This window comes from Azolla caroliniana, unplaced genomic scaffold (genome assembly GCF_043228905.1).
Source record: "Azolla caroliniana isolate FFs.n. ecotype wild unplaced genomic scaffold, voAzoCaro1.0.p SCAF_1, whole genome shotgun sequence".
In the NCBI taxonomy this organism is placed as follows: domain Eukaryota; kingdom Viridiplantae; phylum Streptophyta; class Polypodiopsida; order Salviniales; family Salviniaceae; genus Azolla; species Azolla caroliniana.
The window spans coordinates 36,531,149-36,557,569 of record NW_028230436.1 but is presented as its reverse complement, the minus strand read 5'-3'; the positions used below and the strand labels follow the sequence as shown (position 1 = coordinate 36,557,569).

The window sequence follows — 26,421 nt, the reverse complement described above, 5'->3', positions numbered from 1 at the left end:
CATACCCGAGATACAACTACATCCATTTAGGTTCTCTCTCTCTTCCCCCCCCTCCCCGCCCTTCATCTTTTATCTTCTCTCCCTTGTTTTTTTTTGTAGAATAAAATGAAATGGCAATACAAACAAAATATATCAACCCAACTACATTGTTAAGGGTTTTTATGGCAAGATTAACCCTCCAAGGTATTGAATAAGAAAAGAAACAAATCAACTTAATCTAGCTATGTAATGGTCTCCTTTCCTATGTTTTTTATCCAAGTTTCACCTAAAATTTTAGAATAAGAAACATTTCTTCCGGGCTTAAGACGCATAGTAGCCCCTAGGAATAACTTTGAAGCCATTTAATAGAATTGAGTGACTTGGATTAAAAAAGCAGTTTAACTTTATCTAGGTGTATTATGTATAGTGGTTTACTTTGCCATGTTTTCTTATCCAAATATCACTCAATTTTTTTGAATAAGAAGCATTACTTCAATAACATACCATTGGTTAAAATAAACATTGATTTTAAGCTGATCTTGTTTTTCTACAACCATTCTTGTGTGAATATACACATGCTTTCCATTCTACCATTCTTGGAGAATTATTTTCAATTTGAGATTGCATTAACAACTGGAATATCATTCATGTTATTTAGAATAATGTGAAACATTTGTCAAGGAAGTTTTGTTTTCAGTGTAAGGTTGTTTTCCAAAACCGTTACAATAAAGCCATGCAGCTAACATGATCTGAAATACTTATGGAACATTGCATTAGCCTTAAGAGGAAACACAAATATTTGAGTAGTTTTCTTTCTAGATACTTTGCACTCCATTGAAGGAAAATGTCATAAAATTCAATCCTTTGCTTAAGCCTTTACCATCACATGTGTATTGAGTGGGAGAATACAATGCAACAGAGTGGAGAAATTCACCTCACAATTGGGACTTGTAGCTATACTTAAATACGTTAAGTCGATTATATATATATATATAGGTTTGGAGAGTTGTCCAGTAGCTCAATGGATTTTAACTCTCTACAATTACATATTACGAATCAACACAAATTGGTGCAAAAAGTTCTTCAATGTTTTCAATCCAGAAGTTTATTTCAATTTTTGTTCTAGGCAGGCTTTGTCCTAAATTACAACAGGTTCTTATGCACACTTTTGGGCGGTAGTCACTCAATGATTTACAAGAACGATGAAATTACAGATAACCATACCTATATCACATCCCTTGAACTCGAACAATCCATTGCCTTCATTTCATGTTGACTATATACCACCAAAGTGTTTCCCATAATCAAATTTGCATTTTCTAGAGCTTTGCCTCAGCTTGCTGTAAACCTCGAAGTCATCAATTTTAAAGCCATGTCTTGCCATGGTTAATTTTTTATATCAACAAGATGTTTCAAACCCATAAATTGGAGGTTTAACGAGCTTTATTCCAGAGTGTGCATCTATAAAAACACATTTTTTGTGAAGTTGGAAAACTTCGGCTTACGTGAATAGAGATCGCTGAAGGAGGGCTATTTACATTGCTTTAACGGTATTATCAAGGTTCAAATTGACGACACCTATACAGGTCGCTCATATCCTCAAGACTTTAGCCTTTATTATTTGTCCTCTTAACCTCTTATGGACCACTCCATATATGGTGGAAGGGATAGGTTGCATCAAGGACTCTTGGACAAGGTCCTAGGACTCGATTAGTTTCAGACAAACCTTCCTTATTTGTAAGAGTTGCTATATGTAAGCTTTAAGATAAGCTATAAGAGTTCCCAATCCGATTCAAACTCTTCTGCATGATCATCCTTCTTGGTAGATAATTTGCTGAATGAGAAAGGAAATGAGTTGTCATTGTGTTGGAAGATGTTTATGTGGCTTTCACTAACCAACCACCGTGCTGATTGCTCCTCGTCTCCACTGTCAACTTCAACAAGAAATCCTGATACTATCATGGAATCTTGACCCTGAAATTAAATGAAAAATCTCCCTTTCTATCTCACACAAAATCCAAAAAGTAATGTTATTTAAATGTGGTACATGAATTCTATTGGCTACACAAACATTTCTTTAGCTTTGTAAAATAGAAGAATTTGACCTACTGTGAAGTAATAATAGATCGCATCCAGTCCTCTACTTATAAAGAAAATGTATTGCATGTACATTCACCCTACATATCCATCATTAGGCATTTACATGATGCTCTCTCTCTAGATTCCAGATTTGTCTCATAGGATAATTTCCGTCTCTAGTTATTAATACATCGAGTGTGCATTTTTACTTTGGATATGTATCATTAAGAAAACTTATACGATTCAAAAGAATCTACTGAGTGTTTTGTGGAGGGCATTAAAATCTATGATACTATAAAAGAAGATTGAAGCAACAAACCTTTGAAGTTCCACAGAGCTCAGTTGAAAAACGGTCACATGTGACCATTAGATCATCTGCTTCATTTCCAATTGACTTGCTTTCAGTAGAACTAGATGTCACATCAACATCATCATTCATCTCATTCAAAGAGAGATCTTTGTCTCTGCCATGGCGTACATCTGAATTATGAATATTGCTTCCCATACAAGTGTTTAAATTACTTTGTAAATCGTCTGCATTTTTTAATCCATCTTGTGGCATTTTGCTTCTATCTTGACACCATATTCCAACTGCGTTCTCCTTTACAGCATTCATGTTATCTAGAACCATTCCTTCAAATTTTGTTGTGCTCGTTTCAGGCTCTTCTTTGCTGGTTGGGGTAATTTTCTTTTTTACCAAACGTTTCTTGTTTACAGTTTGACAATGGCTTTTATAGCTGCCATTATGCTCATCTTTTTTTATACCATCTTGTTTACCGCATTGTTTTGGTGTGCTCACTTGATCAACAAATATAGCATTGTTCTCAGTGTCTCGTAGACCTCCTATACATACCTTCTTTTCATCACTATCAATAACACCTTCGGCAGGCATTTCTTTGGTCTGAATGATAACTTGGGTGAGGTTTGTTTCTTTGCTCTTTATAGCACTGCATTCAATGGCAGTGTCCTGTTTTTCCAACTTCACACTAATGAGATTATCAAACTCTGTACTATCCATTCCCTTTTGTTTTGTGGTCACGTCTTCCATTTTATCTTCAACCTTTGCTGCATTATTGTTATGCTGAATATTAGCCTCTTCAATATTTTAAATACAAACGTCAAAAAGACAAATTCAGCTTCTTCAACATTCAAATCCTAACAGAAAAGACGTCTCTCTCCCTCCCTCCAGTATACTCTCTCTCAATATATGTATAGAGAAAGATTTTCACAAGTTTAAGAAAAAAGGTGGAAGAGGAAACTGAAAGAGCAAATGAACAGTGCATATCATAGATGGAAACAAAAGCTAGATCAACATGAATCAGGGTATTAATCTTAAGAAACATGTTTGGTATATTGATGTCAGTATAGACGGTTCATTAAAGAAATATGTATGTGTATGATTCAGATTTGAAACCTTCATTTTTATTCTTAGTAAAGCTATCAGGCTTAAGCCTTTAAAGAGCTATATCTGTGAATATTGCTATTTAGGCTATATTTAGCATTTTACTTGAGTTTTTAGTGCCATATGGATACATCATGCACATTGCACAGTAACTCCACTTTCCAAGACGAGCTTAGCATTTCACTTTGCATGGTATCTCGTCTTTCCAAGATGTTCATATGGTGGTTTTTCTATACTTCCGTACATTTTCCATACAGTTTACATATGGAATGGATTTCATGGATTGACAAGTATGTAACAGTATCATGTATCTACAACTTTTTCTTTATGAACATGTAGCACTATCATGCATTGATGTGTTTCTTTACGAGTAAGTACACAATATCATGCATCTGTATTTGTCTTTTAACAAGCATGTAACACTAGTATATATCTATTTGTGTTTCTTTATGACCATGTCACACTATGATGTATCAATATGTGTTTCTTTCAGTAGGCAATAACGCATCTAGTGCTTAGCAGTGCATATGGAAATTAGCATAAAACTATAAGATGCTGACAGAAGGGAAGCATTAGAAAAAACACCTTGAGCATCGATACCTTCGCTTCCCCATTTTGTATCTTTTGTAATTGGGTAAGCACCTTTTTGTTTCGGCTTTTCTGAATCTATGCAATCACATTTGCAGTGTATTGGACAATCAAACTTCTTCTCAGTTGGAGGGAGTAAATCTTGAATAAGTTCAGCACAAATCTTCTTTACATTGGTCCCCACCACATTCATTTGGTTTTCCATGTACTTCGAAGTTTCCTGATCAGTGTCATAATATTAACAAGAAGTTCATTAGCCTTTGTCTCAAGAAAAGTTCATGCAAAAATATGGTTATACCTGTATCAATAATGACGGGTTCCTATCAACTTCGACACATATATCTTCTAGTTTCTGGTACATACGATCAATCCAAGAAAGCTCCTTTGTAGGGATGTTTGGATGTATTACTGCTTCCGTTTTTGGACCCATTGCTTTTTTCTGCAGATTTGTGAAGCTATATTTCAGCAGCCACAAAACAAAATCAGCCTATAATACAACTTGGAAAATGAAATGGTTTCTACAAGCAAAGAAAAATCCCAGGAACCACAATTATTCATACCCTAGATAACCAATCTGAGACTCAAAAACATACTACTTTCAAAACAAGAAAAGAACATAATGTCACGCTTTCAGTTTCTATCCCAGATAGCTTCTTGCATAATATCAATGTTCTACAGATTCCAATTGCAGACCCATTGGTTTTTTTCCACCTGCCTTGTTTTGAAATTTTATGACGCATACTTCAACAGCTGAAATATCTTAGTCCATACACTAACTTTAGCAAAACAAAATAGATGGCCACAAGCCACCAGCTAATGTTATCTAAGATAAGCATAGTGAGACTGAGAAATAGACTTGAGTTTCTATTTATTTCCACAGATATGACTAGACTTTGGTTGTTTCCCTAATGCTCCGAACAAACCCCAAAAAAGAGAAAAACACGTATTATTACTCAAGACGGGGTTGCTAAGGGAATCTGGGGAGCAAAATAAAAACTGACAAAAGTTTCTTAAAAAACCCTATCAATGTTGTCAAGATTCTGACATAAACCCAGCAACAATAGTTCATCCATAAGATTGTTCGGGCATGTACGTAGCTTCAAATTTTGGCTCCATTTCCCTTTCTCTTAAGATTTAAGGTCATTCTTGAATAGCCCAAAAATCTCTCTTGCTGTAGACAATAATAAACATAATGATACCCTCAGAAGTAGAAATCCTACCAATGTTTCTCAGTTTTTGCTATGAAGAGTTCCATCTTCATTACCACGGAATAGTTTTCGATTTGTTTGAGGATATATAATTCCTAATATCTTTTCATAACATTGTTTTGCACATAAAGCGTCTGATTATTCTTATCCAAAGTTAAGAACGATCTGAGACCATCCAGACAAAAGAAAATCCTTAAAATATTCCCAGTTTCTAATATCACCGCCAATACCTATTCATAAAAATCCTATTAACTATGTATTAAGAAAATAACAAATGTCTCTGTTAGAATAGATAGCCCACATTCTTAAAACTGACCGAAATTTATCATCTTTGTTTTAGACAAATGAGACCCCAAAAGACCATTTTATCAAAGAGATTTCAATAAAAACGTCATGAAACCCTAGAAAGCTTATGATTTTAACTGAACCTTGTGAATTTTCCCTGAAAATTGTACAAGTTTCCCTTGTATTGGTAAGTTTTTTCCTTGAAATTTTTAAGCCTTCCCCTTAATCCTGTAAAAATTTTCCTTATAATTTGTACATAGCCCTTACATTTTATAAAACTTTATATTAATTTACATATTCTTTAAACCTTGTAAATCCCCCCTTAAGGTTTGTCGATTAATTCTTAAACTTTGTAAAAGTGCAACTAAACTTGCAGAGATTACCCTTAAACCTTGTGAGAATCCCCCCTTAAAAACTTATTAAGTCTCGCCTCCACTTCAAAACATGAAAATTTTCCATTTGAACCTTGTGAAAAAATTCTCCATTAAAACTAGTAAAATGATCCAGGAAAACCTTGAAAAAGATGTTTCTACCGTAAAACCTTTTAATGGAAAAAAATCGGCAGGTTCTATCAACAAAAGAGAGAACAGAAGAAGTAGAGGGAAACCCCCCAAAAAAGAAAGATGGAAAAAAAACAGAGATTTAAGCAGAAACAAGGAGAGGAAGAAAAAAGGCAGGAGAGAGAAAATAGAAAATACCTTATCTTTTCTGTTTGATTGATGCTTCAGAGAAGTAGAAGAGGAAGAAGGAGAAGGAAAAATGGGGAGAAGAAGATAAATAATGCTCTGAGGTTGCGGGGAAAGAGAGAAGACTTTCGTATACGTATACGTATGCGTGTGCGTATGTACGTATTGTATTCATAGCTTCTATACATACATACGTATTTTTCGTATCTCCTATTGCTTTGTACCCTCCAAAATTCCAAACCTTTCGTTTGGAGCCTTACACCTATTCAATTCTTTTCAATCACAAACCAACCATTTATCCAAATCTCACTTCATGTGTGTCAATGCATACTACCGGAATGCATGTGCCTACACATACATACATACATACACCTATATTGTTATTAACACCCGGCCCCGTTTATGTGTATACATGTGTGTCTGTTTATTTGTGAATTACTAGACTACATGTATGTGTGTAGGTAGTTCGTATATTATTGACACCTAATTGCCACATGTGTGTGTGGATAGAGAGAGAGAGAGAGAGAGAGAGAGAGAGAGAAATCCAAAGATCATTTGTAAATTGTCACTTTAAGTTTTTATCAAGCATGTTCATGATTAAGTTGCATCTTATCCATCGTCTTGATCTAGCAACTTATGGCGCCTTCACTTTCTGTTTGGCAAGCATGTCCCCTCCTCCAATTACTTGATTGTTGACATACATGAGGATGAATCTTGGATTCTATTGTTACATGGTGTGAGTTGTTTTGATTTGGATACATGAAATCCAATGCTAGTCGAATATAATGTAATTTTTGAGACCCTCTATATAATGGCTTCTTCACTGAATATCACGCGTTGTTGGATTCTAACTTGAATTCTCTTACTCAAGTTTTCCTATGAAGTTCGAGAGTTCGTCGATGTCTCCACATGATTGCATCGTCCAGAACTTTTATAAGTTGATGTGGTCAATTTGACATGATCTTTTGCCCTTTGGCAAACACGGCAAAGTTCAACTTGATGTTCCGATTGTTGATTGAAATTCTTCCTCTTCCTCAATCATGACCATTGTTTGAGTGAAAGTTCAATATTTGGCTTTCCAACCCAAGATTTATAGTCCTATCATGGTTTTTGTTGATGAAGATAGCATCAATTGAATGTCAAAGAATGACGAGGCTCGTCTCTTTTGATGATAATGACTATCAATGAACCGATTTGTTGCAAAAGATCATTGAGGAATATTTGCACCATCACCGCTTCATTGATCGTCACTTTGATTGAGGAAAAAGGATTACAAAGGGACTTAATCTTTTGAGTATAGTTCTTGATAAACATATACTCTTTTGTTGTATTTTGTTTCACTCTCGTTGAAGTAGAAGCTTGTGCTCATGCCTACTAGCTTCTAACATATTGTTTAGACTTCCTAACCCGTTCTTCGATGTCTTCATGTTTAGCACTAGCTAAGCATGTCATCATTCATACACGTCACTAGGCGATATTACATCAAGCAACTTATTCCTTGCTTCAAACTATTGTCGTTTATGTGTGCCGTTTTTGGCATGTTTTTCGAAACTTCATCAATGTACCACCAATATTGTTGTTCAACAAGGAATTGGATCCTTTTGTTTTCCAAAGTTGGTTTCATCAAGTTTCTTGTTTGGAAGAGAGCTATCCTTTTCATGCTTATTTTGTTGATGATGTCTTCTTCAACTTCTTTCTACCTTCCCTCTACAGCACACATGATGTAGTGGACTTCTTTCCTACACATGCTATGTAATAGCAACGTTCTAACATGTCAATGCAATTGAGTTAGTTCACGAATGAATGGCTTTGACAACAAGAACTTGTCCAAATCAAATGCTTCCTTTCTATCACATATTTCATGTTTGTTACCATTGCCATTGGGACAATCCAATCGTTTTCAATACGTGTCTTGGAGAAAATTTTCAATGTCGATATTGTAAAGCCGTTGTTTTAGGAGAGTATTGTTATGGTTCACAATCTCAAATAAAAATCATGAAGAGCTTCTATGATGAACCTATTACAATCCATTTCTCAATACATGAATATACAACTTCAAAATCCGTCAAGTTCATTGCCAATAGCTTGGAATCCATACTTCCCTCAAACTCACTTGGGTGACTTTGACATGTTTCATTATATTGTCCCTTAATTTGTAGAAGATGCTTGAATTATCCTAAATGATGGGATCACAAAAGGTTATCTTGTTGATTATATATGAACACGAAAGTGGACATCTTGAAGTGATTGGTAACTAAAAGATGAATATTGGCAACATGAATGGACAAAAGATCAATCCGAATGGGAAGTGATCAAATACTTTCGTCTTAAATACATGCTTCAAGGATCCATGGTTCGTGTGAACATCATAAGGTAATAGGACATACAAAAGCAAACATTGACATATGCATTAATATCTCTAGAGGGAATAATAAGTACTCAGAAATTCACTATGAATAAGATATATGAATGCAAGATCGTGTTTCATTCGGTAAATTAATTCTAAACATGTTAGCATGCATATTTAGCTGGTGGATGTGATATATGTGACATGAGAAGGTGTGATTGCCAAATCCATGCTCCTTGTAGAAGATTTCGGATAGCAACAATACCATCTACCACATCGATGAAAGGTTAATGTAGCCATTCTCGACTATATTTTGTATTGGAACTTGTAGAAGGGCTCCTCTATCATGTTTGTCAAACTCTATTTCTTTCATAATGTATGGAGGAGAATTTGACAAATATAACATTGTTATGCCAAAATTTGGTTAATGTGCATATTATATGGACCTATTAAATAAAGGATCACAATTATTTCAAGGTTTTCTAACAATCTAATTTTGTTTCTTAGACTACACTACTTACATTGTGATACTACCACAACAATCAAGAATAATTAAATTAATGATATTCATGGGGTTCCAAACAAGAAAAACGAATTACATCGTTGAGTTGCATTTCTCTACATTCCCGTGGTGATGGATTGCATATGATGCGAGTTCTATATTTTACATGATAATTATAAGGTATTCTCCCTCTATAACACAATTCTCAAGGCAGTCACAATTGAATATTGGATACATCCGTACATTCAAACAAATCAAGGTTGTTCCCAAAATTATGTCTAAACTTTATTAATAAACATCCACATTTGCATAATTAAATATATTCAATCTCTATTTTAGAGTAATGAGTTGAATTTGTTATTATAGTATTTATATTGTAGTACTTAATCTCTATTTTATCTCCATCAAGAATATGCAAGGCTAAATTATGTTCATGATGTTCAAATACATTGCATCTAAATATAACACCTTTGGTCAACAATTTATCACCATCACACATGCTCACACAAACATAAATTTTGTCAATAGTGTTTACCCATGCTCTCAAGTTCTAAGTGTGCATGATTCTCCGTCCGAGTATTCTTGTGGTTGAAGGTCCCAATCAATAAACATACCCTATCAACTCTCAAGAGTGAAACGTTTTTTTAGGGCCCTTAACTACATAAGGTAGGGAGATACCATATTGTTATGACTTTACTTGTAGGATAATATATCCATACATTAATCATGTTTGATCTTCTCTTTTCATGTTGGCCATCGTCTTTCTAGTAAAGATATGTGTGCAAGTGTACTTTAATTAAGTTCATGTGCTACTTGCCAAAAACAAGTGTCGCATTAATACATTTACATGGCCCTGAAACAAGTGGATGCTAACAAAATATCAACATTAACACCATTGTCTAATACATAAGACAAGTGTTGAATAAAAATCAACCCCAATGTATGGATAGATTCTCTTCCACACATTCAATTACATTGGATATATATGGTGCAACAAGGTCAATCACAACATATTGATCCTTTGTGCAAACACATCCAAATTTATGGAAATCATGGCACACCACAAGTCCCTTTATTATTTCTTTCATGAAACCTCACATGTTTATTGCTCTCATTTATTCTTCAAATTAAATATCTTCTCCTATTTGGCCATGTTTCTTGTAGAGTTCACTCCTCCTAGATCATTTTTATTAATATATGACATGCTACATTAGAACTAATCCTAAAGAACCTAAAAGCTCTAAGTGCAACAACTATGACGATTCCAACCATTCATCTTGAAATAATCACATAGGTCATCCATGATTGCAAGCATCTCTCTGTATATAAGATCACAATTAGTGCCATAACATTTACCCACACTATATCCATCTAGTTCCAAGTGTAGATATAGTCTTTTGAACATCCATAGATGATAGGACACCCAATATATGCGAGGTTTCATACAAGTGATATGTATAAGAGAGATAGTATAGAGTAATCATTGTGCATATAAAATTACATAAATATCGACGAAGAGAAATGAGTTTTCAAAGAGAGAAAAAGGCATTCAAGAGATCAAAAAAGTTCTAGAGATATAGAAAGGGGTTGGGGAATTGAAAAGGGTTTGAGAGAGAGTATGAACTGTGGCATTTTTCTTTATTGAAGCGAGTAAAAATTATTTCCTCGATGCAGTAATTATAGCACTTAGTCGTAGTACCATTCTAGTGTAAACACATATTTTTTAATATAATCATGTGTTTTCACCAAATACAGAGAAAGAGAAGCGCTCTATAGATTAAAAAGAGTTTTTGAGAGATTTAAAGGGGTTAACGAGACGAAAAAATGTTAAGAAAAAGAGTTATGGAGATGAGAAAAGGCTGAGAAACGTGTTTGAGAAATGACGATTGGTAAGTGAGACTGGAGAAAGGTTTTCAACAGATTAAATTTGTTGGAGGGTTAGACAAGGTTTTATTGAGACAAATATGTTTTTTGAGAGATAAAAGGGTTTTAGAGTCTCCTGAATCATAATTAATGAGACAAACAAATAACACGATAATGTAGGGGTCCGGGGCTTCATAAACCACCCAACTATATACGAGTGATGTATTAAAGTGGTTCTATTTATCAAGAATTTCAAACATGTGGAATCTTGCATGAGCAATCTTGGACCACCTGTATAGACACGTAAAAAAATGTAATCCTAAATGAACCAAACACAAGGGATGCCTCACAATCACCTCTTATCCCAAAGGACTCAATGGCCTTAACATCCCTAAGGTACCAAAAGTCCATAGATATTTAAGTAAGGGATAAATAATGTAGGCCCGACATTTCTTCATCACACAAGATTTGGTTGTAACATGCATGATGGTTATGCATGCTCACACAATCTTTGGCACTCAATAAGCACTCGATGTCATCTTTGGGGCAAACTTGCGTCTTATCTAACCCATACAATGACACCATAGTCTACCTCCAAGTCAATGGTTTCTTACACATACTAATGCTCCTCAATCTCAATTAAAATCTTCACGGTTTTTTCTTAGCCATCGGGTACATACACTCGAGAGTCAAACACAACAAGTGAATCCTATAGATCCCATGCATGATATATTGTAAGAATAGAGTAATCCTTTTGCAAGAGACAAAGTAATTTGACCTAATGAGTAAATACATAGAGAGTGATTTCATTTAATTCATGCACTATTTAATATTTTATTATATTATCTATGGTTGCACAAAAAGCAACGACTTATATATGTACATAAATGGTTGTATTTTTGTTTTTGAGAGAGAAAGGGAGAGGTTGTCATCCTCATGGTGGGTTAACCAAGGCCCAAGGGAGCATGGTGTCACTTCCCAATGGCAAAGACAACACCATACTTAAGACAAATAAAAGCACTTATCTTTTAACTTCATACAACTACCATGGAAGCCTCGATGGCTTCTTAAGTTAAACTAATAACGTTAACACAAATCTAATCATCACAACGATTAAGAAATGTGTATGTCTTAATAAAATAGATCATAACTACTACACAAATCTAATCACCACACCAATTAAGAATATGTGTATGTCTTAATAAGATAGATAGTTATTGCATAATAAATTTATGAGATGTCCCATGAAATAAATAGATTAATGCTAAGTAAAAAACATGTGTATCTTAATCCATTAGTGTAGAAAAGTTATATGGAGGAAAGTGGGTTTAGGTCTTGCTCTTTTAAATAAGTTAGAAGCCCTAAAGGGTCTTTTCACACTATAACAAGCCATTAGCATTAGGTATTGGCACCTAATGAATGATAGTTCCACGAAACTTACGAGTATAAAACGTGTGTTTCTTGCATAAATTTGGCATATGAACAATATTCTAGATTGGAAGTATTATGACTTGAGAGGGTATTAAAACCAAAGAATAACACACTATTTCCCTTAACAAGTATCATCTCTACAACCCTCACGCTTTGAGATCCCAATTTCCATGGTTAGTGATATTCAATATCAATGCATATAATTACATCCTCTTCAAATGAACCCATTTGGCCCCTCTACAGTGTGAAATGGCATGACGAGGAAGACAATAAGAAGGATGCAAAATGCAAAAATGTTAAGCTTGTGATCCCATCATAACCAAATACCGATTTTTCAAAAGACAATCACAAATTAAGAAGGTACAAATGTTATGAATGAACCTACAAGTGTTCTCTACCCACAAATATTTGATGGTGAAGAAAACTAAGAAATTCTACTAAAGTGGTATTACCTAACAAGAAATGAAGATGAATTAGGATGAGCTCAGTGCATATTTCTTACTCACAAAAAGTCATTATCCCAAATAATCTTGCTATGCAATGGTTTTCACGCAATAGTGAGACAATGAAATGTAGAGCTTTTACACCAAAGAAGAGTGGAGAGGGGTCACAAAGGATTTTATAATGGATAGAAAATCAAGAAAGAAGAAATATTTTTTCCTTGTTTTACTAAGCAGTGCTTTTCACTCACAAAAAGTCATTATCCCAAGCAACCTAGTTATGCAATGGTTTCATGCAATATCAAAAAAGATGTTTGTAGAAGTATAAAGGAGAACTTATAACGGATAGAAAATCAAGAAAGTCCAATAAATCTCTAATATCCAATAGAAATGAAATTGGATTAGGAAGCTTCCCTACATTGTCACTAAGTAGCTATATAGTACATGGATGATCTTCCACTTGTTGCAAATTACATGAAGTACTTGGGACACACCATTCATCAATCAACAAGGTTTTTGAGTAAAAGACTTAGGTTCCATAGAGTAATATTGACGTATCTAAGTGTCTCGAAACCAAATTATATGAGAGATTATCACAATCTTAGAAGAAAAGTTGACTAAAGAAATGGTGTGTAAAATGGAAAATGGTAAACCAATGTGAAAACGATAGGAAATTGTATAAATGATTGTATAAAGTGAAATATTTTAGAGCATTGTTCAACTGCGATATTGTGAGAACTAATGTGTCACAATCATTCAATTTTGGAAAATGAAACACGTGTTAAATAATCATATCATAGGCGTAAAAAATGTTTTCCTCGACTACTTTTACAAAGTGTTAAATTTCATAAACAATTCCCCGCATTGGATTTCGAGGTAGCAAATGGATGAAGGAGAGGTATCAACATTCTCACGGTTTGGCCCTCAATACAATGAGCATATTAATCTAATCAACTCTTGAAACATGTACACGTTCGGGTACAACCCTCTCTCTCTCCCTCTCTCCCTCTCTCTCTCTCAAGTTTCCAAACGGCTTAAACGGCTTGAGCCGGTTTAGCAAGGCTCAAGCCAAGACGAACCGAGCTCAAACCGTTTAGTCAAGCTCAAACCTAAGCCGAGCTGAGCCGTTGCTGATCCCTATAGACTCTCTCTCTCTCTCTCTCTCCGTTCCCAGAGGTTTTGAAAAAACTTGGGAGGAAAAAGGTTTACGCAAAGTGAGGTGGGGGGAGAAAAGCTCTGCTTTTCCTAGCTTTTGCGTTTCTCGATGCTATTGGGAACAAACTAGATGGGACTGACAGACAGACAGACATATATTCCCCTTAAGGGCCGATACCCAACGAGGTTGTCGGGAGAGAGTGACAGAGACAGAGAGACAGAGAGATCAAATGTGGGCAATGACATTAAGAAGATTATTATAACATGATATCCATGTGGTACCACAAGAAAAAAGCAGTTGTTTGTGGAAGGAATCTTACGAAAAAGCATGGAAAGCAAAACAAAAGGGCAAAAAAGCGCTTCTTGCAAGGGATGATGGAGACATCCACTAACTGATGTTTGCTTCTCTTGGGATACAACGTCACATTCAGTCAGTCCTCTCCTCTTCATTCTCCTCCTGGAGGAGGGAGAACAAAGAACAATGAAGAATGAATGAATAGCCATTAAGTAATAATACTTCTTCTCTTCTTTCCCCTTTCCTTGGGACTAAGAAGAAGAAGAAGAAGAAGAAGAAGAAGAAGAATCCGTAGACGAATCGGGGCGGTGTCCATGCTCGATCTTAACAATGAATAATACTATGTTGCGCGCGATATCTATATCTAGATCACGTGTGACTTCTTTACTCAACAACAACATGGCCCAACAACAACAACAACAACAACAACAACGTAGATTAAGAAGAAGCGGGCATGCCGAGAGTGTGGCTAGTGGTCACGGGGCACTCAACCTTACTCACCTTGACCTGCTGCACGGCACCGATTGGGCGACCAACCTGCTACAAGAATGCGCCGCCTCCATGGCCTCTGCGCTACTTGACATCGATGACCTCGACAACAATGCCGGCCACACGCAACAACTCCTCTGGGTGCTCAACGAGCTCGCCTCCCCTTACGGCTCTCACGAGCAACGCCTCGCGTGGGCCTTCATGCATGCCCTCTTCTGCCGCCTCTCCGGCAGCGGGCCCAGCACCTACGCCACTCTGTGCGCCGCGTCCGAGCGTAGTCACAACTTCGAGACCATGCGCAAGACCATCCTCAAGTTCCAGGAGGCGAGCCCGTGGACCACGTTCGGCCACGTGGCGAGCAATGGCGCGATCCTAGAGGCGCTCGAAGGCGAGTCGAGGGTCCACATCATCGACATGTCCGACACATTGTGTACTCAGTGGCCCACTCTTCTTGAAGCACTCGCGACGCGGCCCGAGGGGGCGCCCAATCTTCTGCGCTTGACCACCGTGGTTTTCAACCAAGCCGGAGGAGGAGAAGGCAGCCTCGACTCCTCCTCCTCCGAGAGCACTCATCATGACTCACTCACGAAGGTGATGGAGGAAGTCGGTATTCGTTTAGAGAAATTCGCGCGGCTCATGGGCGTCCCCTTCCAGTTCAATCTCGTGCACCACACTGACCTTCACCACCTCCTCCAACACGAGGCCACCATTGGACACGCAGACTTCGCGCCCCATCTCATGCAGCATTCATCCTCCTCCTCCTCCTCCTCCTCATCATCATCATCATTTGTAGGCCACTCTAGTGAACATGCCTCGGAGGCACTGGTAATCAATTGTGTCCAAACCTTGCACCGCGTACCACCTTCCCAACGCCATGCGCTCTTGTGCACACTCCATAACCTTAACCCTAAAATCATCACTCTCGTAGAGGACGATGTCGACCTCAGTGCAGCTTCGACAGCCCGGTCATTGGAAGACTCGTTCTCCGAAGCGCTTCGATTCTACTCCCTCTTCTTCGACTCATTAGATTACTGCATGCCCAAGACAAGCAGCGAGCGCCTGGCATTGGAGCGAGCGGCATCGCGAAGCATCCTACACATTGTGGCATGCGCCGACAGGGTGCCGGAGAGCTCGCAACACGAGATCCGGGAGAAGTCTTCGCAGTGGAACGAGCGCATGTACGAAGCCGGGTTTGTGGCCAAAGGGTTCAGCGAGGATGTCTTCGATGACGTGAAAGCGTTGCTCAAGCGTTACAAAGAAGGATCGTGGGGGTATATGATCAATGGTGGCGCCACTACTGTAACCGACGTTCTCACCGAAGTACATGATCATGAAGCCCAGCAAGACCACCGGCACCAACACCAACAACAACGCCACCATGGATTTACCCTCACATGGAAAGACCAGGCTACCATTTACGCGTCGGCTTGGATGCCATTTCCGTGAATGAACTCACCATTTCTATTCCCTCAGGCTTTGTTCTTTTCAATTTCAAGTTGCAGATATTATATAATTACACCACCATTTCTGGCTAATGCTTACATACATACATACATCCATGCAGTAATGCATTATAAAGATGGAACATTATACACCTCTCCCTCTCTCTAGGAGAATTAAAGAATGTTGGCACCTGCATCACCAAACTCTCAAATGAGGGCCAATCATCAAAGACTACTTGATTGAATCCACACTCCTGGATGGGGCACACACACACACACACAAATTAGACAATCGTTAGGAAGCATCACAATGTGGCTTTTAATGGGGAAGATCATGCAGGAACTGTCAGCCATTTAATACCACCACCAATCTTTCCTGCTTTTCTATATTTATTTATTTAGGGCGTTTTAATTTCATTTTCTTTCCCATTTCTCAAACATGAAGCTGCAAACTAGCTTTAAACATATTTTCATCACCTTCTTGATCAGCCGCATTGTAATTCTTCTTTTTCGCTTGATTGATTGCTTTATGACATTCCTTATCCAACCTTTTTTTTTTCTTTGAATTACATTGGAAGCATTTTTTTTGTTTGTGAGTTAAAACAAGGTTAAAAATATCATCAGTACCAGGGCTACTGCACCCTCACGAGATCGATGCATTATAATTGTTATTAAACATGTAAATCTCACTACGCTCACTTATGATGCACTATATAATTAATGACAATCTTAGATAGGGGCCGGAGTGCAGAACTGAGTGAGCTTGTTCAACGACATATAAAAAAAAAACTCTCCTCCCTCTTTCTCTTTCTCGGTCTCACTCATTCCAGTAGATCTACAGAATCCTATATCAAGTTAATCATGTAAACCATAATTCATGCTTGTAAAGTGGCGTGTTTTAAATTCAGAGATTTGAGCCATGTGGAAGTCATAGTAAATAAATAAAATGTATTGAAGCTGTTGTTATCTTCAGATAAATATAACTGTATAACTCTATCATAATTTGCATTTTATAGGATATAAACCCTATCTTAATCCCATCTGATCATGGTCTCATGGTCTCTTTGTGTCCAATCAATATTGCCTTGGAAGTACATAATACAGAAGTCTATCATAAACCCAATGTAGTCGTTGTTGCATTATTACAATGTGCAATCTTTACACTAACTTGGTGGCGTTAATGTTGGATGCATGTCAAGACTTTCAATTTCAAGACTCTGGAATCAAGACATTGAAGTTCCATTAATCTCTGATGCAACGACATAAAGCGTGACTATAATACCATAAACATGTACTAATTCAACATCTGTAGATTGGCTGACATGCTGGAAACCCTTTTATGCAGACACATGCAAGATGATGAGTTACCTACCCATCAGGCAACTACATGAGTGCTAATTAGAATTTAGGATGCGATTGGTGTATGTGAGAGAAACACATTACCTTTGAATTACTCTGGAAAAAAAACTGTGCTTAGAACACGTAAACCTTTCACTGTTTCACTCCATGTTCTTACACAAACACACAGTTACTAATTTGTACATACAGATATGAACAGTATACAAAGAAGAGTTTTCATGAAGGTTTCTGCTGGATCGATAGCACGCCCCCCCCCCCCCCCCCCCATGATTGTATTCTAAACCCTAAATATCATCAATCGGATTCAAGCCATGCCTGCACCTCAAACAACTAACTGCAAGTAAAGCATTCCAAGCATCAAACGCAAACAAGCACAAGATGTAGAAGGATCATGGCACTCACAGGTGATGAAGTGGGTAAAAAACAATGGCCTTCTTCACATTGAGATCTGATTGATTGCCACCCTTTCACTATTGTACATCTCTCCAAAATGAGGAACGAAACAAGGCAATATTGTGGCATGATCTATGGCAACTCTATCCTCAGATTCTTAGACCGCATCAAGGGAAATCTCTTCAAAAGAGAGGAAATAATAATGCTTTTGCACTGTGGGTACCCGAACAAGGAGAGGGGGAAGTATGGCACCCTTCGAGCTTCAAATGTTCAAGGGTGAACCCTAAACCCTAAGCCCATACATATAACTTTATAAGTCATGCACTTCAAACTCAAACATTAAGTTTTATGTGTTCTTACTTCCAGAGAATTTGTATATAGACCAACGCCACTACACCAAGTTTGATCGTTGGTAGAAAGTTAGCTACACTTCTAGCACAATGTTTTGTGTTTGAAACCTAATTTTTTGTACCACACTAAAACTCTTTTATCTATGTTTATTGTAATTTGTAAGTAACCGATTGTCTCATGGGCCAAATTTGGTCTTAGAAGACATTAATCTATCTATCGATTGATCTCTCTCTCTCTCTCTCTCTCTCACCAATTCTAATAATTTCTCTTAAATAATAAGAGAACTTCACTCTCTCGAGTCTCAATAATAATCTCCATCATTTTATTCATTTCTTTATTCTCTCCTCTTGTCATTACGTTTTGTGTGTGTCTCTTTCTTTCTTTCTTTTGTCTTTCACTACTAAGTGTCTTACCGACACTTTCCCCTCATGTGCCTAGTTGTCCAAATTGGAGTGTTTTTTTAAATGTTATGATATGTTCTCCGTAATCATGTTTTAATGTTTTATACTCTTTTCCGGATTGTGGCTCTATGTTTTATATGACATCCTTGTAAATAAAAGGTTCCGTGGAAGTTTTCTTTGTTTGGAGCCTCACCACCTTCTCCATTTGTTGGGAATATAATGGCATGTTTTAGAGTTTTCTCTGAGGTCAAATATGTATATCCATATGCACTACACTACTAGATGACATTATGTTCATCCAAATTTATAAGTTGTTATTTTTCTTTACTTTAGTAACTCATCAATATTGTGTCATGACTACATGCATGTTTCTCAAGTAAAGGAAAATAACAACAATTATAATTTCTCACACTACTTCTATATGTTGTGGAGAGATCACAAATATTCATCATCGTCAAGGCACAAACAAAGAAGATAAGTGTGAAGGAAGTTTATTATTGGCTTATTTGTCAAAATAGCTTTGATGTATTTTGTCTACTTTCTCAAACCTTGACCTACGAAATCGTTGTGGATACATGAAGTTCGTGTTGTCAAACCTCAACAAAAAGGTAAAATATTATGTATACATAACATAGATGTATTGTGTGTGTGTGTGTGTGTGTGTGTGTTGTATTTCTATTCGAACAGTAAAGGTTCATTGTCTTGGCAATATCCTTCCTAAATCTCATTTTTCAGACTCCTATGTGTGCAATACATGGGAAATATGGATTTGATAGAGTGGCAATCTCCTCGCTAGTAGAATGGTTTTGTAAAAGGCGTGTCATTGTTTTTCTCGTTTGTTGCTCACTTTGCCTGCTTGGGGGAATATTGGCAAGAGTACCAGAGCTTCATGTATGAGCAAATATTTCCCTTTAGATTTGTTCTACTCTCATTATATGTGTTTCTATACACCCCAATTGAGTACTTATTATTGTCAAACCTAGCATGTATGATTCCTTATTTTAATAGCTATCCAAGGAAGAAAAAACTAGAGGCCCAAAATCATGATAATGAAATGTCAAGAAGTAGGTGACCATATGTATCATGCGGTTACTTTTGAGTATTTAGTTGTCTCTCTCATTTCCCCTAGAAATGGATTCACTAATATAAAATTGCAAATGGCTCATTTATTGAAGTGGAAACATGGTGGACAAAAGATATGAGTAAACATGAGAGGAATGTCAGCGATTTACAATTACAATGGTGGGTGTAACTTGAGTGTCCACAAAAGTGTATGCATAATTCAAACATGTGAGATCATTGACAAACTACATTTTTGTCGAGTCTATCCACATAAATGTCAACTGTGTGTTCGAAGAATGCTAGAGATTGCAAAAGATAAATAATGAGTGTTGACACTTGCCCTAGCAAATGCCAAAGGCTTGTGTATTTATGAAGGGCATGCCATGTGCACGGTAGTAGGACATTGATGACTATAACACATATATCAAACCAAATGAATATAGGGATGCAAAGACAACACTAGTAAAAGCGATCTAGCAATTTGATTGACGGAGTTGAAGAATATTGATTCCTATTGGTGACAATGTTGGAGAAAGTGGCACCTCAACAATGGTCTTTTATACTCTTAAGAAGGTGGGGATATGTGTATGTTCCTATTTATTGCATGCAAGTCATAGAATCACATCTCAAATTTTTGTCCTACTATGTTTGCATGGACGAGTTAGTGAATGCATCTCAGGAAAAAGTTAAGCGCTCCAATGTCATTTTCTCCATTTTACGTGGGAGTTAAAATGTGTTCTCCTTATAGGAATATTTAACTCTTCATTTGTAGAACATTTAGTCATGTTTGAAGTAAATGTAGCGATGGGGTAACTAATTACATCATTTGACCTAAAACATTATTAATTTGGTAGAATTTGAACATACTAATGAACAAGTTGCTCAATTCTAGGTTTAATTTTATTAATTCAATACCATGAAATATTATTTTTACTCGACGAATCACTTAACGATCTAATTTGAAACTTCGGTTGCTACATCAATACTCCCTTCAACTTCCTTATACATATGCCTTAACTCCTTTACTGGTAATCAATATTTGTGGGTTTTTACCTCGTTTCAGAATTTTCTAGCACATTTGAATGTCCCATCATCTTAAGATGCATTACCCCCAAAAAATGGAAAAGACAAAAGGGGGCATACCAAACCACCCAACAAAATCTTTCTTTGTCTCTCTAGGGAGAGATAAAAGGAGAGATTATTGAGAGACATGGTAATCTTTTGCAAATAAAAAAAACAAGGGGTATTTTGAGATTCCTATGAAATAACATGGATATTTTGATACATTTCCCAAACACAAATAGTGACTAAAGAGTGAGTGACAATATGTGGATGAGGTAGACCGTAGGAACATGTCAATGATGGAAGGGATATTGCAGTAAAGAACAATTGGTTAAATAATCATTATTTATGATGAGATTAACAATGTCTTGTCATATAGCTTTGCCTTTGTTAAAGAGCAATGTTATAGTGTTTACATTTTCAATTTATTAAAATGTGACAATTCAATGTCGTAGAGCCATTTTTTAATATGTTAGAAGGATCAATTCACATGATCTTAAACTAACATTATGAAGAGTTTGCATAAATAAATGCATGATCAAAACTAGAAGAATGCATGAGAAAGGGGCTAAAGAATTAGTCCACAAACCAACGCAAGTTTTACCACTTGAACTACATATTGTATAAGACGTAAATGCATTACATTAACTACATATGTTTTTGCATTTTTTTCATATTCTCCTATTGCTTGTGGATGTTTTAGTGACCCTTGCAATTGTACTCAACATGGACCCTTCGGAAACCAAATCCGATTTCCAAGTTGGGGTGTTGTAAGTCAAGCTCGAGCATGGGTCAGAAGATTGTTTGTGGGTAAGATTAGCAAAATGTGTTGTAAACTCTTAGGGTACTTGAAAAATGAACAGATGATGATAACATATTATTTTGAAATTATCAATGTAGAATGGATATAGAGAGATGAAGCCTATTCATAACATGTAGTGACCCACGTGTATAGAAAAGTAAATTGTAGCATGAAAGAAAACCCTATATGTGGCATAGGAACACAATGAATCTAACCTCATTAGAAGATCCTAAGAAAACCTAACATTAAATTGGATGGTGTTCAATAGAAGTGTACGTGGTAATTTTGCTTGCTCCATGGATATTTGATGTGATTTCAATGTATTTGTATTGTGTGTGTGTACACATACACACACACACACACACATATGTATGTATGTATGTATTGGGCGAACACAAGATTGTGCGCATGTTGAAACCATTTAAGTTTTGGTCCTTCAACCATGTATTTCAATGTATTTGTATTGTGTGTGTGTGTGTGTGTACACACACACACACACACACACACACACACATATGTATGTATGTATGTATGTATTGGGCGAACACAAGATTGTGCACATGTTGAAACCATTTAAGTTTTGGTCCTTCAACCATGTATTTCAATGTATTTGTATTGTGTGTGTGTGTGTGTACACACACACACACATATATATGTATGTATGTATGTATGTATTGGGCGAACACAAGATTGTGCGCATGTTGAAACCATTTAAGTTTTGGTCCTTCAACCATGTATTTCAATGTATTTGTATTGTGTGTGTGTGTGTGTGTGTACACACACACACACACACACACACACACACACACACATATATGTATGTATGTATGTATTGGACGAACACAAGATTGTGCGCATGTTGAAACCATTTAAGTTTTGGTCCTTCAACCATGTGCGGTTGTTTTAAGATGTTGTATATATATATATATATATATGTATGTATTGGGCAAACACAAGATTGTGCGCATGTTGAAACCATTTAAGTTTTGGTCCTTCAACCATGTGGGGTTGTTTTAAAAGTCAACATCTTATCATACCTTTACAAACCATTCCTAAATGGCTTGAAAGCTCACTTTTGTAAATAGGACCTAAGCTAAGCATTGAAGGAGGAATAGATATTGCAAACTTAGGTGGAGCAACACAAAATGAACAAAGTTGTCCACAAAGCTAGGCTTCCTAGCAACATGAAAGAAGAAAATGAACATTGTACAATCACAATTAAAGCACTTTGTGAAAATTTCTTTCCCATGCCATTCAATGTTTCAACTTCTAATTTTGTCGAATAATTCGTCCACAACATTGTAACTCACAAGTAAGAGTGTTTCATCATATATCAACAACCAAGTGTTAAAACAACCCGTGATATATTAGGAGCAACTTATCCAACTTGCATTGGGCTTGAAAAAGTTTATATAGCTTGGATCATTATAAAGTTTGATGCTCTTTCTAGGTTATCTCACCTTGCATAACATTAGAGTTGGGCTTCATAAATATAATGCAACTTGGACTATTGTTGACTTTAATGCTCCAAGCTGGTTATAACAATAAACTACCCAAGGTTAAGAAATTTGCCTACCTAAACCAACGTTAAACTTGAACCCTATAAAGATTACGCCTCCTACAGTACCACCTACCTTGATCTTCATTAATCATCATCTCATGAGGAAGGTTGCAATGTTTAGTAAAAATCCACCTATATCATCTAAAGGTAGAGGATAGATGTTGATGCCACATTGAAGCCCTTGGTATTGACCCAATGTAGAAACATGACACCATGCACATTAAGTGTCCCTTGGCAATGCATCGAACTCAAAGTCTCACATTTTTAGCCAACAAACATGAAATCCGAAGGGACAACCTTACATAGCAACTTGTCATGGGAAGTCCGCAACGTGCCACACAAGTATGGGCAATGCGGCTAGGAAAGGACATTCGAGATGTCGGAGAATACAGTCCAAGTGTTCGGTCACCACGGAAGGACTATACATATATGATATATGTATGTATACGAGCCATCAAGGTTCTTGAGCGGGACCAAGCCAAATTCGTGAGCCGTGTCAATGAATGGGCTGTGCTCTCTTTCTCTCTCTCTATTTTTATTTATTTATATTTTTACTTTCGATGAATGGGTCAATATCCCATTTTTGTTATAAACCAATTGTCTCATGGGCCAATTTTGACCTTAGAACACGTTAATATATCTTTCTTTCTTTCTTTCTCTAGACTCTACCCATGCGGATTCATGAGCTCGAACCCTACGAATGAATGAATATGGGAAGGGGGAAAAAGCAGAGCACACTCTCTATATTTACTCTACGGAGTGAGTCGTCTATACGCGTTCTCTGATGAGGATGGATGCATGGATGGGTGGGAGAAGGGAAGGGCACTCAAAATCAATAATGGGGCCTTCAATTTGGCGCGCACCAAAAATCAATGGCGATCATCTCCCCCTCCCTCTCTCTTTTAATGTTCAATCTATTCTCTTTTCTTTTTGGTGAAACAATCTATTCTCTCTCTCTCTCTCTCTCTCTCTCACACACACACACACACACACACGACTAAAACTTGCTTCTCTCCGTAACAAAATATATTTATCTATTCTATATACATATGTATAACAGTATATATATCTCTTTCTGTTCTCTGTACATATGTATACCCCCATTTTAGCAACAATGGCCACATATGGTTTAGCGTGACTAGGTGACTTAGTTGGAAACCTATCAATCATATCAGGCAGGTACGCCAACGGAACTGGCAACATCTGATTTCTACAGCACCTCCCTCCGTTGGTAGCAAGCCAAGCCAAACCAAACCATAGAGCAGCAATCCCTACAATAGAAGCAACCCACACCCACACCCACACCCACACCCACATATGTATTGTATGTAAATGCATGTATGTATGAAATGAAGGTGAAGAAGTGCGGCGGCCTACAATCCAACACAACCATGAATCAGTACTTTAAACCTCCTCTTCAAGTGCTAGGTCAAGGTTCCACTGGCCTCGTCTTCTTGGTGGAGGCCCGTTCCATAGAAGCCCCCCTCACGAGAGCAGGGCAAGCATTCCATTTCATCCCTCCTTTGGTGGCAGTCAAGGCATTCAGCAAATCGGAGAGTGGTGCCACCAAGGAGGAGGAGGTTCAATTAAGCCGAAGAAGCTCCTGCTGCAGCCTTGTCATGAAACGATGCCGGAATGAGGAACAAATCCTCTGCAAACTCAGGCAACAACAACATCATCATCATCACCACCACCACCAAGAAGGTATGCATGCTATGCAACTTTCTTTACTTTCCCTTCTTATCTTAGCCATGTTGCTTGCTATCACACTAGTTCTAATGGATATGAGTCATGGTGGATTAGTGGCTCCTGATACAAGGAGGAACCCTTTTCTCCCCACATTCTATTGTGGCTTCGAGGATGCTCACTTCCGGTACCTGGTTCTGGATTACTGCGCCGGCGGTGACCTCAATTCCCTCCGCCATTCGCTACCTGACCGCCGTTTCTCTTGCTCTGCCATCAGGTTTTACACGCTAATTAATCATTTCATCGTTGAGTTTGTATTGACTTTACCTCTGTACATAAGGCTTCAGAGAGAGATGCTTTACATTGTCCCAGGGGGGGGGGGTGCAGGTTCATGTTTTAACTTTAGTACAAATTTTGCTATCATGTCAATTGATCTAAGGATCCATCATCCAAGCCCATCATCTCCATCTCCATGGTTAATCTAACTAACATGTATAAGTTTTCCTCCTCAGGTTCTACGCTGCCGAGATAGTGCTTGCGCTTGAGCACCTTCATGGATCTGGCATTGTCTACCGAGACCTTAAACCTGAGAACATACTGCTCTCCTCAGACGGCCACATTGTCCTCACGGACTTTGACCTCTCGGCCATTCTCTCCAATGATGCTCCTGGTCCCAAAGAAGCTACATCATCGTGTGGATCGTGGGGTTCATCATCGGAAGATGGTGAGCTAGATGATGAGGATTATTGGGAGAATGGATGGGAGAGAACCGAGGAGGACGAGATCGTCGGAACTGACGAGTATTTGGCCCCAGAGATGATACTCTGGGGCCATCAGAAGAGCGGTTACGAGGTGGATTGGTGGGCATTGGGAATCCTTCTCTACGAGATGGTCTATGGAAAGACCCCTTTCAGAGGGGCAAGTAGCAGCGAGACATTTGCGAATATTCTACACCGAGAGGTTGAATTGCGGGGTCTCTCCGATGATCCGGCATTGCGAGACCTAATCATGAAGCTTCTGGTGAAGAAGCCAGAAGCGAGGCTAGGATCAGGAGGCGGAGCAATAGAGGTCAAATCACATGCTTTCTTCCAAGGCCTTCAGTGGGACTCCCTCCCATACCAAGTCCTAAGACCGCCATTCCTTCCCTTGATATGAAACATTGAAGACATCTCAAACAATTCTTCTGACATTGGCATTGACCACCTTAGTCATTTGACATAGACACACGCCCAATTGTTATTATTATGATTATTTTCTTCTTCTTCCACATGCATCATTCATTTATAAAAAGAAGCCATTGAGAAAAAGGGTGAATACAGCAAAAGGATTTCTTCTCCTTTTGTATGTGTAGATATTAAACACAACAACATTTTCATGCACCTTGCTGAGGTGTTTACTATAAAAGAACAATTTGCCGATGTTTCTCTTGAACATGTTCATGTGTCATTCCGATGGTAAGATAAATCACAAGATCAGTCCACCAGAGAATCTGAGGTATGAAGTGTCCTGAACCATTTCACATTAACCACCTTGAATGTGATGCCCACATCTTA

The 26,421-nt window shown here is 37.4% G+C and overlaps 3 protein-coding genes across 3 annotated transcripts; 2 read left to right on the top strand and 1 right to left on the bottom strand.

The window, feature by feature from the left end:
- Positions 1-934: 934 nt before the first annotated feature.
- On the bottom strand, positions 935-6,379 carry LOC147870269 (uncharacterized). The gene is made up of 5 exons (XM_087338435.1): positions 6,240-6,379; positions 4,347-4,487; positions 4,046-4,268; positions 2,378-3,153; positions 935-1,953 (listed from the first exon to the last, which is right to left on the bottom strand). The coding sequence occupies exons 2-5, from the start codon at positions 4,476-4,478 to the stop codon at positions 1,750-1,752; spliced, it is 1,335 nt and encodes a 444-aa protein (XP_087194561.1). The 5' UTR covers positions 4,479-4,487; positions 6,240-6,379; the 3' UTR covers positions 935-1,749.
- Positions 6,380-8,679: 2,300 nt separating this feature from the next.
- LOC147870268 (protein SHORT-ROOT-like) lies at positions 8,680-16,748 on the top strand. Its single transcript, XM_087331078.1, has 3 exons — positions 8,680-8,718; positions 10,882-10,954; positions 14,517-16,748. The coding sequence occupies exons 1-3, from the start codon at positions 8,680-8,682 to the stop codon at positions 16,193-16,195; spliced, it is 1,791 nt and encodes a 596-aa protein (XP_087187204.1). The 3' UTR covers positions 16,196-16,748.
- A 7,825-nt stretch (positions 16,749-24,573) lies between these two features.
- On the top strand, positions 24,574-26,295 carry LOC147870267 (serine/threonine-protein kinase UCN-like). The gene is made up of 3 exons (XM_087330983.1): positions 24,574-24,886; positions 24,932-25,145; positions 25,381-26,295. Exons 1-3 carry the CDS (start codon positions 24,574-24,576, stop codon positions 26,021-26,023), a joined length of 1,170 nt encoding a protein of 389 aa, XP_087187109.1. The 3' UTR covers positions 26,024-26,295.
- Positions 26,296-26,421: the final 126 nt, after the last annotated feature.